The sequence below is a fragment of the Lipotes vexillifer genome, unplaced genomic scaffold, assembly GCF_000442215.2.
Source record: "Lipotes vexillifer unplaced genomic scaffold, Lipotes_vexillifer_v1.1 scaffold666, whole genome shotgun sequence".
Lineage (NCBI taxonomy): Eukaryota > Metazoa > Chordata > Mammalia > Artiodactyla > Lipotidae > Lipotes > Lipotes vexillifer.
The window spans coordinates 3,741,820-3,752,358 of record NW_006787408.1 but is presented as its reverse complement, the minus strand read 5'-3'; the positions used below and the strand labels follow the sequence as shown (position 1 = coordinate 3,752,358).

The following is a 10,539-nucleotide window of genomic DNA, read 5'->3' as shown; positions in this document are numbered from 1 at the left end:
CTTCCTACTGCATTCTGAGGGAAATGTTCACAGAAGGGATGTTGATGGAATCGCTAAAGAAAGGCTTAACCATAAGGCAACGAACGCCCGGTGATGAGAGCTCACTTCTGCCTCTCTGGCTTCTGCCTATCTGGCCAATTGTGAGCAGATCTCCCCGCCTCCCTAGGGTTCCTTTTCCATGTCAGCAACCTGAGGGGCTGGCCTCTCAGCTCTGTAACTCTGAGGTCTGGGAGGAGAAATGTGAGAGTGCCACAGGGATTCTCATCAAGGACCACCATTAGCTAACCTCAGCCATGTGCCCAACCCAGCTTCAACAATTTGTCCCTGTTCTTCTTTGCCCACGGACTGGGCTGAGCAGGGCCGGCCCTCTGGATGCAGGAGGCAAGGGGCTGTGCCCCGAGGGCTGGCCAGCTTCCCGCTGAAAGCTGCGGCCGCGGTGCCCCGAGGGCTGGCCAGCTCCCTGCTGAAAGCTGCGGCTCCAGCACACCCACAACCCTGTAAGAACCTCCGCCAGCGCCGGGTCCTGGTTCTCATTTGTACCATTCTCTACAGCTGTGCTGTCCGATGCAGTGGCTGCCAGCCACGCACAGTTCTTTAATTTTAAATGAATTTAAATTAAGTGGAATTAAAAATTCAGCTCCGCAGCTGCATTAACCACACTTCAAGTGCTCAGGAGCCACATGTGGCTAGTGGCTACCGTATTGGCCAGCACAGATGGAGAATATTTCTTTCACCGCAGCAAGGTCTGTGCTGCAGTGCTGCTCTAGAGGAGCTCTGCAATCAGAAAGCTTGAACCCCATGGGGGCTCTGCGGCTGGGGCTGGCGGAAGTGGAAGTGGAAGCTCTTCCCCAACCACCAGGCCCCACTGTGGTCCCCTCCACCTCCAAGTGGCCTTGTCTCCATTGTCCCTATGGAAAGCCCTCCTGCTGCTGTTCACTGTGGGGCGCCCACCCCTTCCCCACCCCTTGGTTACCCCTTGAGGCCTCCTTTAGGACTTTATACCACTGTGGGTGACATCCACATTGGTAAAATGGGAGCCTCTCCCATCACAGCCCCCACAGATGTTGGGGGGCTATGGGTAGATTTCTTCGGGATGCATGTCCTCACACATGAGAGCCCTTGGTCCAAATACATATGTGCATGCACGGGCACACAAGCATTTCTATTAAAAGCCTAGTTCCAGGAATTGCTGCAAGTAAGACATGAAGCAAAACTTCATAGAGCTGTTCCCTTTGATCTGAACAATCATTGAGGAATGTTCTGGCAGAGAGGGAACAAAAAAGGAGCACTTGCTTGATTCTGCAGATGGAGGAAAATGAGGCCCAGCAAGGAGAAGGTCACACAGCAATTCACTAGCCAATCTCCAGCAGAAGCCAGACGGCCTTCCTGCTTGGCCCACAGCTCTGTCCAGCCCATTTGCCTGGTCTTGTGTTCATTCATTCAACAAACACACATGAGCACCTGTTGCGTGTATGCTTTGTGCTAAGCCCTATAGCAGTTATGGTCAATAAGACATGAATCCCGCCCACTGTGGTCAAGGGGCTATGACATGGTGGTGGGTGACCACAGAAGGAGGTACAGTCAGGGCTTGGGGTTGAGCCCCATGCCCAGCACTGGGTGGCTCTGTATTTCACCCCAGCTCTAGTCCTGTGGCTCCCCATTCCTCATCTACTTTCCACCTGGCAAAGAATAAGATACGTTCTTCATTTATCAAAATTTCAGCAGCCAGTTAACACCAGAGTTTAGAGGCCTCTTCTACCCGCACCCCATCCTTTTTGCTCCTGCACCCAAAATTGCTCCAGGTTCTTCAAGACCCTCTCACACCCAGGTCGCAGTACTATTGAGTTGCACTCGGTAGGCACAAACCATGATTGTGGGGCATGTTCATAGTTGGAATCATAGCTGTCTGCAGGTGAGACTTCAGGTGTTTTGAGAAGGCTGACAAAGTAGATCCTACAGCCTTTGTCTTTGTCTGCGCAGGATGCTCTCCTGTTTCCTTCTTATGGGAACAGTACCCCTGTTGCTCTATCCTTTGCGAAAAACTCCAGCCCATCTCCTTGTGGTCTAGCGGGCCTGTGGATCACAGGGTGCCCTCCTGTGTTACTTACCAATGCATTCAGCTGCAATGAACAGACAGCCCAACAGAGAGTAGATTAAAGAAGCAGAAACAGGGCTTTTTTTTTTTTGGCTGTGTTGGGTCTTCATTGCTGTGTGCGGGCTTTCTCTAGTTGCGGCAAGCGGGGGCTACTCTTTGTTGCGGTGCGCGGGCTTCTCATTGCAGCGGCTTCTCTTGTTGCGGAGCACGGGCTCTAGGCACATGGGCTGCAGTAGTCGTGGCACGAGGGCTCTAGAGCACAGACTCAGTAGTTGTGGCACACAGGCTTAGTTGCTCCACAACATGTGGGATCTTCCCGGACCAGGGCTCAAACCCGTGTCCCCTGCATTGGCAGGCAGATTCTTAACCACTGTGCCACCAGGGAAGCCCAACAGCGGTTGATTTGATGACGATAACCAGAAGTCTGGAGGCAGGTGGTGTGGGGTGGTGTGTGTCTCAGTGATGCCCGCCGTACAGCTAGCTCCTCCTCTCTTCTGCCCTGGGGTCCTTAGCATGCTGGCTTTGGTCCTCATGCTTGAGACTTCAGTAGCTACACCTCCAAGTCTCACATCCATGTTACCAGCAGCAAGAAGTAGGAAGGGAGAATTCCTAGTGAGCCTTTTCCCAGGCTTCCCTAGGGACTTCCTGCTGGCATCTTATTAATCAGAAGAATGTCCCATGGTCACCACTACCTACAGGGGAGGCCAGGAGATGGTGCATTTTGCTTTCAATCCTCTGTACAGGAGGACAGCAAGGGAAAGGGGACTGGGATGGTGTGGAGTAAGACCACCTACGGTCCCTGCCACCCTCCCCTCTAGGCTGGATCAATCATGGTCCCACAGCCTTAAAGACACAATCATTGGTCTAAGGAAGGGCACATGCCCCCGGCCAGGCAAGCAGCTCCCTGGCCTTACAAGGACTGGAGGTGATAGAGTGGCCCTTTCTTCTCTTGGAATACAAGTTAGGCCTAGTACACCAGTCTGGGTAAAGTTAATACAACAGAATTCAGTTCAGCTGGTTTAAGCAGAAAAAGTTTATTGTAGGTGATAAACTCTGACCTGGCCACTCAGCCCACTGACACTGACAACCTGACAGAGTTACATACTACGACTCAGGCATGTCACAGGGCACTGATGCCACAGTCCCCGGGCAGGGCCTTATGTGCTTAGGAGAGACATCTGGACACCATAATCCTGAGACAGGCACCACTTGTACACAACAGGCCACCACCATTCCCCAAATGCTTACACAGCCAACAAATCCAGCCAGTATCACTCAGAGATTTTGCTTTCCTACTATGCAACAGAGAGGGAATTTGCAGCCTTTATTTTTAAACTGAGGTATAATTGACATATAACATTATATTAATTTCAGGTGTATAACATAATAATTTGATATTTGTATACACTGCAGAATGATCACCACGATAATTCTCGTTACCAGCTGTCACCATACAAAGTTACAAGATTTTTTTTCTTGTGATGAGAACTTTTAAGATCTACTCTCTTAGCAACTTTCTGCTATGAAATATAGTATTATTAACTGTAGTCACCATGCTGTGCATTACAGCAATCTTCTGGTTTTAAAAGACCTATACCAATTCTCCTTCTCAAGAACCTCATCCAGGGAATTCCCCGGTGGTCCAGTGGTTAAGACTCGGTGCTTTCACTGCTGTGGGCCCAGGTTCGATCCCTGGTTGGGGAACTAAGATCCCACAAGCCGCAGGGCACGGCCAGGAAAAAAAAAAAAAGATCCTCATCGAAACGGCCTTAACAGCCTTCCTAGACCCTGTCCTGGATCAGGTTTCCTGCTTGGCAGAAAACTTTTTCACTCAGAACTCTACTTTTGGTCTCTGATGGGCTTCATTTTTTAATTTAACCTGGGCTGTTAAATGGCCCATCACTGGGAAAGCTGAAAAGACTCTAAGTTGGGCTCTCAGGACCAACTCTCAGGAGAGACACACCCACAGGGTGGTGCTATCTCTCTTATGACCAGGAAGCAGCCCTTTTCATGAAGCCCACCATGAACAAGAAGCCACTTCCCAAAAACCAGATACACCCGCTTGCCAACAGAAAACAGCAGAAGCATGGGCTCTACCTCCAATCTTGTGCAAGTGCATCTAACATTTGGAATCTCATCCAGAATGGTAGCTGCAAGAGAGTCTGGGAAGTGTAGTTTTCAGCCTTCTAGCCTCTGCAGTACAGGGCAGCCTGCTTCGAGGAGGGTGGAATAGATGCTGAATGCCTGTCTGCCACATCCTGCCAGCAGGAGCTGTCAGCCAGCGATCAACCCCCTCCTCTGCCACATGGAGGGTCTGCCTACAGGAGGAGAGGGAAGCCACCATGCAGAGGAAGCAGAGGCTGGCCTAGCCACCTGCCTGAGCCCAGCTGTGCTCCCTGAGGCCTAGTGCCTGCAGTTCTTCCTTCAAATCTGGGAGCCTCCTCAGCCTTTCTTTACCAGTGTAAACCTGTAACTTCCCCGTTTGCCTGTGGGCTGAGTTAAGTTACCCTACAACCAAAAAAATTAGGGCTAACACTGTCTCTTTACCCCAGATTAACTCCTTCCCTGTGTTCTGAGGGCTGAAATGCCTTTTACAGCGATAGCCACTTTCATAGGAAAGTTCAGTCTTGGAATGCAGACTCGCTCTGGGAGAGTGAGTACAGTAACATTTCACACTAAAGTGTAAATGACTGACAGTGGAGCCTCTCCTGAGACCAGGTTCTGATGGAGCAGAGGGAGGGAAAAGCCCTGGCTCCTGGCATATGGAGATGGGAGCTCTACTGATCCGACAAAGGCCATCTGAAGGCATCATGGATCAACCTTGCTGACTCAGGCTTCAGAGAACTGAAACTGAATAGAAGCCCTAACACTCCTTCCCTTAAAAAACAAATTTCCAGGGCTTCCTTGGTGGCGCAGTGGCTAAGAGTCCGCCTGCTGATGCAGGGGACACGGGTTCGTGTCCTGGTCCGGGAGGATCCCACATGCCACGGAGCGGCTGGGCCCGTGAGCCATGGCTGCTGAGCCTGTGCGTCCGGAGCCTGTGCTCCGCAACGGGAGAGGCCACAACAGTGAGAGGCCCGCGTACCGCACACACACAAAAAATTTTCCAGCCATCCTGTTACATTTCTAACAAATGCTCAGTCTCCTGTGTTGACTTAATGTTTATGTGACAGGGTCTCTGCCAGCCCGGCTTCTAATTCTATTAACCAAACACCCCAACATTCGCAGGAATCTCTCAATCTGTCTCTCTCTTCCATGTTCCAACTTCCCCAGATTCTCTTCTGAGCATCCAGAGCTTGGGGCAAGAGGGTGGCAGGAGGGAGATTCCTCTTGGCTAGAAAGCCAGGAGCATCTCTGTTCCAGAAACTTGGAAGGTCTGCCCCTCCCCAGCCCTCCAATTCTCACCCCACTCTCCCTAACAAGGAATTTTCTTTTTCACTGGTTAAAAATCGAAATAATAGAAAAGGGAAAAATTATTACTATTGCAATTTTATTCATCCTAAACAAGTTAATGAAAATGATGCAAAATGCTGGAGGCAGAGTCAAGCTTTCTGGCCCGGGGATGTGCTAGGGTGCAGCCTTCTCCTGGATGTTACAGTCCCCCTCAACCCCTTTTCCTGAAGGCAGCAAGACCCCCTCCCTCCTCCCACAGCCTCACGCAGTGAGTGCCCCATCCTCTCTGCACCGTGACTGGGGGGACCGCACGTGGACTCCAGGCTGGTCTTACACCCGCTGCTCCATCGTTGATGCAATGGAGGAGCTTCACTCCTGCTGCAGAAACTCCAGAGAGATTTGCCACCAATTTCAGTGCCCCCTTAGAGGCAGTGGTGAAATAAGCCATCTGACCACAGAACGAGCAAGACAGGCATCACTGCCATCTTACTGCCGCTCCAGCTCACCCACCGTACACTGGGGAAACTGCTCAGAGCCACACAGGCAAGCAGCTTGTGGACGAGGCCAGATTCCGGCCTGGGTTGGCCACCTCTCTTCTGGAAGAAATCCTCCCAAACTACAGATGCCTGCATAGCCTACCATGCTTTCGTCTGACTCTTCTGTGTTACAGTTGAGGAGCCTAGGTGGAGAGAAGTGACTTGGCCAGAGTCTCTTGGTTGTATGTGGGAAAAGCCTGGACCAGAAGCACATCTGTTGGCACCTCTGGCAGAGAGCCTCTGCTTTTTCCATGATGTCAAGCCATAGCCAGGGAGAACATGGCCTTGACCCATACCCCCAAGGGGATGCTCTCCTCTGCTTACAGGTTCCCTCTCTTCTAACATTTCTCACTTCAAGGCCTTCAAGGTCTAACCCCAGGTGACCCCAGCCCACCTGGAGAGTCCCCCAGACAGTTGCCCGGAGAGTCATCCAGATCCACAGAAGACTTTGTATGAACAAGAAATACACCTCTGAAATGTCAAGCCACTGAAATGTGGGGATTGTTTGTTACTGCAGCTTCGCATTGCTTATCCTGACTGGTACACACTTGTTCATCTATAGTTGTTCTCATCATGGTTGAGTGTATGTCCCCACCTGCTCCAGGAGCTCATGATCTCCCCCAAGAACAAGGCCAAATTGTCCCCCCTTTTACTGTTTACTTGGACAAGTCACAGCCTTGTTGGGGATTGCTTTTCTCAACCATAAAGTAGAGTTTAAAAATGTTAGCCCACATCTCTTAGGGATTTTGTGAAAATAAAAAGAGACATAACTTGGAAACAGCACAACTGTTAAGTATAAAATCTCTTTACTCCCCATTTCTCCATCATCAACCCCCAAATCCATCTGCCGCAGTGCCCACGTCAGGGCCCAGTCCCCACCAGTGCTTACTTGCTGCTCACTGAAAATGAAGTGACCAGCACACCACCTGAGACACTCAAGAAAAGGTGCAACCCCCAGGCAAGTCAGCAGCTGCCTCTGGGTTGAGATTTCAGGCATCTCTTCCCCAGTTTCACCAACGGTACCATTTGAAGAAAAAACAATGCTCCCCCACCAGCATATTGGTGCTGAAAATTGGCAAGACCACCTGCTGTAGGACTTTGGAAACAAATATGAGGCTCAGACCCCGGCTCCTTTTGTCAGGGGTCCCCAAGACCACCCTCAGGTCCAATGATTCACTAGAAGGACTCACAGAACTCAGACAAGCTACTCTACTCACAGTTGTGGGTTATTACAGTGAAAGGATACAGATTAAAATCAGCAAGAATCCAGGAGAAACCAGGTGCAAGCATCCAGGCATCCTCTCCCAGCAGAACCACATGAACAGCACTTAATTCTCCCAGTAACGATGTGTGACAACATGTACGAAGTATTTGCCAACAAGGGCCGCTCACCTGAGACTTGGTGTCCAGGGTTCTCATGAGGGTCAGTCACGCAGGCAGGGAGCACCCATGGACTGACCTTAGCTACTCAGCCTTCAGTCCCTCCAGAAAGCAAAACCAACACAGCACTGCCCAGGGCCCAGGTGATCACCATGAATCACACTGTTAGTGTAAACTATGTAGCGTGGCTCGAGTTTCCAGGTGTGCAAAGACACTGCTATCAGGCAGGATTTTCCAAGGGCTCAGAGGTTACCTCCCCAGAGCAGCTAAGGGCCAGGTCTTGAGAACCCGCAGATGTTAGCACCCCCTACCTGCCGAGTAGACCCTTTCCTGCACACACCTGCACCTGGGCCCAGTTCTTCATTGGAAGGTGGACTCTGCCTCCCTGGGTCATGCCAGCAGAGGCCAGTGGCCAAAATGGGCAAGACGAGCACTGGAAGCACAGCTGGGCTCGGCTCCATGGCCCCTCCCAGCAGAATCAGCACCAGATCCCAGCCCCAAAGACCCTCTCTTCCCCGAACAGGGACCTGAGGGGCTGATGTGTTCTCTTTGGTGGCCATAAAAATTGTCCTGCTGTGGCCATCAGAGGTGACCCTTATCCCTTCTACCTCCTGACTCTCCACGTGAGTGGGAGGGACCCTGACATGCTCCTCTCGCACGCCCACTGGTGACATCACTCTGCTGTATCACTTTCACACATGTCCCGTTTTCAGCTCCTCTGGAAGGTAGAAGTTCTTTCTCTACCAGCATTACAGCCCCTAGTAATGTCCCCAAGAGCAGGACCAGCTGTCTCTTTTTCCTGTAGCTCTCTCGCTCAAGGAACCATGGACAATCCATATCAAAGGGTACTCACATGTCACTACACAGTGTCATACCCAAAAGTACCTCTCCCCACAGAATTCCAAGGTCCAGTGCAAGTGCCTTAAGTCTTTGCAAGCTCACGAGAAGTTTCTTCTCTACCTTTTCAACATCCTGGTGGATGGAGGGGGTGATCTCTTTCCTCCATCTTGGGGCTGTTTTGCCCCCTGCCAACTCCAAAGGCCACAGGGACCCCTGATCCCTGTGGATATGCCAATACTGTCTGGGCCTGCCAGAGCTGCCACATAAGCAAATGAGCCCTCCACAGGGATGCAAGTAAAACAGGGTTATAATACTACATGCCCAAAACATGACATATGAGAAAAATTATATCTACCGTTGGAGGCCTTATGAATAGAAACGAGGAGGATTACTATTCTTTTGCTGACAGAAACTTTTTCTCCACAATATGACTTGAAGTGTAAATAACCAGGGAGAAAGGAGATACTGTGATTTCCACTTATACTACCACACAAATAGATGACTGACAATAGAACCCTTGCATGGGGCTGTTTATGGCAGAGCTAAAGGCAGAAATAGCAGGCCTCACTGGTACCACGAGGGGCTGGGGGTGGGGAGCGGGTGGGAGGGCACAAAGGTCCAGCAGCTTTGTGGTTTGTCAGAAGCTCAGAAGCCCAGCCTCAAAGAGACAAAGTAGTCATGGCAGACGGTTCCATCAAGGGTGGGCCTGCTGATGGAGCCTCACCCCACAAGTCACCTAGACAGGGCTTCTGGAGGGACGGGCCCACAGCCAGCCACAATCATGCTGGGCTGTCACACCAAGGATTCAGTCTCCAGAACCGAATCCACAGGCTGGGCTCCCAAACCGCTCTGCCCACTGGCTCCCAGCTGGCCCCATCTCCTCTGAGAGTGACACCAGGCCTGGCAAACATTGTTCCTGGGCAGCCCCCAGCTTCCGCAATGAGACCTCATCTCACTCCTCCTCTGAGGCCTGTCCATTCAGGTGACACCTGCTCTCAGCTTTTACACTCTGGAATAAGCACTGAGAAGGGGGTGATCTGCTGCCTGCCTGGGGGAAGGCAGGGCTGGGGGACACGGGAGGGGAGAAAGACCAAGATAGGCAGGGCCAGCTGGCCTTGGCCTGGGCCCCACCTGTTCCAGCACACAGCATTCCAGGACAGGTCTGTTGAGGCCACACCTGTCCTCAGACTCCTCTCAAACCAAGGAGTAGAATAGTCTTCTGAGGCTGACACTTGAGTCACCCAGGCCTGGGGGAGGGCAGCTCTTCCCTCAGCCCCTACTGCAGACCCTCAGTCAAGCCCGAGCCTACTCCACTTTAATCCAGCACCCACATGTTTTCTGAGTCAATGCTCTGAGTAAACAACATCATAAAAATCAACTTTTGGTGTCTACTTGGTGCTGGGTTGACTTCTAGAGTGTGGTGTGATTTTCTCTTCAGACTGACCTGGATGAGGGTCCCATTAAGCAAATTCCTTAACCTCTCTTAGCATCAGTTTCAACATCTTGAAATGGAAAAACAAACCTACCTTACTGCATTGGTGTGAAATGATATTATAAAGTGCCAGACACAGTGTTCAGCACAGACATTCAGTTCCCTTATCTTCCTTTATCAATCCACAAATTCTACTTTTCCTGTGCCAACCTGACTATAAGAGGCTACCCAACTAACCATTCATCCATTGATCCAGGCATTCATTGTTCCACCCATCTACCCATCCATCTACCTATCCATCTATTCATCCATCTACCCATCTACCCATCCATCCATGTATCTATATTACATCATTTTTTGAGCACCTTCTATGTACAAGCCACTGCAAATTGTCCACAGAAGTAGATATAGTAATATACAATCTAGAAGCAAAAATTAAATATTAAGACCAAGATACAAACGACTTGGCAGAAAGTGAAAAGTGTCTTAAGGGAGGTACAGAGAAAGTGTTGGGAGATTAAACATTCCCAGACCTCTCTTCAAGCTCCAATAGAAGGCAATTGCCAGGATTACATCTGATTTCATAAAACAATTCCTTCTCTAATGGACACCACTAGGACATTTTTCTCCTCCTGCACAAGGAAGAAGCCTCAGAGTCTCATTTTCCTAACCTGGGCCCTGGCTTTGTCTCGGCTTTCAGTTTACTGTGTTCAGCTCTCAGTTGCTCCACTAAGGCCAATGTACAGAGTCCAGATTCCTTCCAAGATTTTAATTGGACCATCCATGAGGGAATTTGAAACCACAACAAGCTAAATGAGGAGATGATGGATACATTAAAGACAGCTGCCTCAGACCAGGCATTC

The 10,539-nt window shown here is 50.5% G+C and overlaps 1 protein-coding gene and 1 non-coding gene across 2 annotated transcripts in view; one reads left to right on the top strand and one right to left on the bottom strand.

Moving 5' to 3' along the window:
- MSH2 (mutS homolog 2) overlaps positions 1-10,539 on the bottom strand; it is a 97,587-nt gene continuing 87,048 nt past the window's right edge. The window contains exon 16 of the mRNA XM_007459977.1: positions 1-226. Within this exon, the coding sequence (XP_007460039.1) occupies positions 206-226 (21 nt within the window). The 3' untranslated portion in view covers positions 1-205. The remainder of the gene's footprint in view (positions 227-10,539) is intronic.
- TRNAE-UUC (transfer RNA glutamic acid (anticodon UUC)) lies at positions 3,727-3,799 on the top strand. The gene has a single exon. It is a non-coding gene; the product is annotated as a tRNA-Glu (tRNA).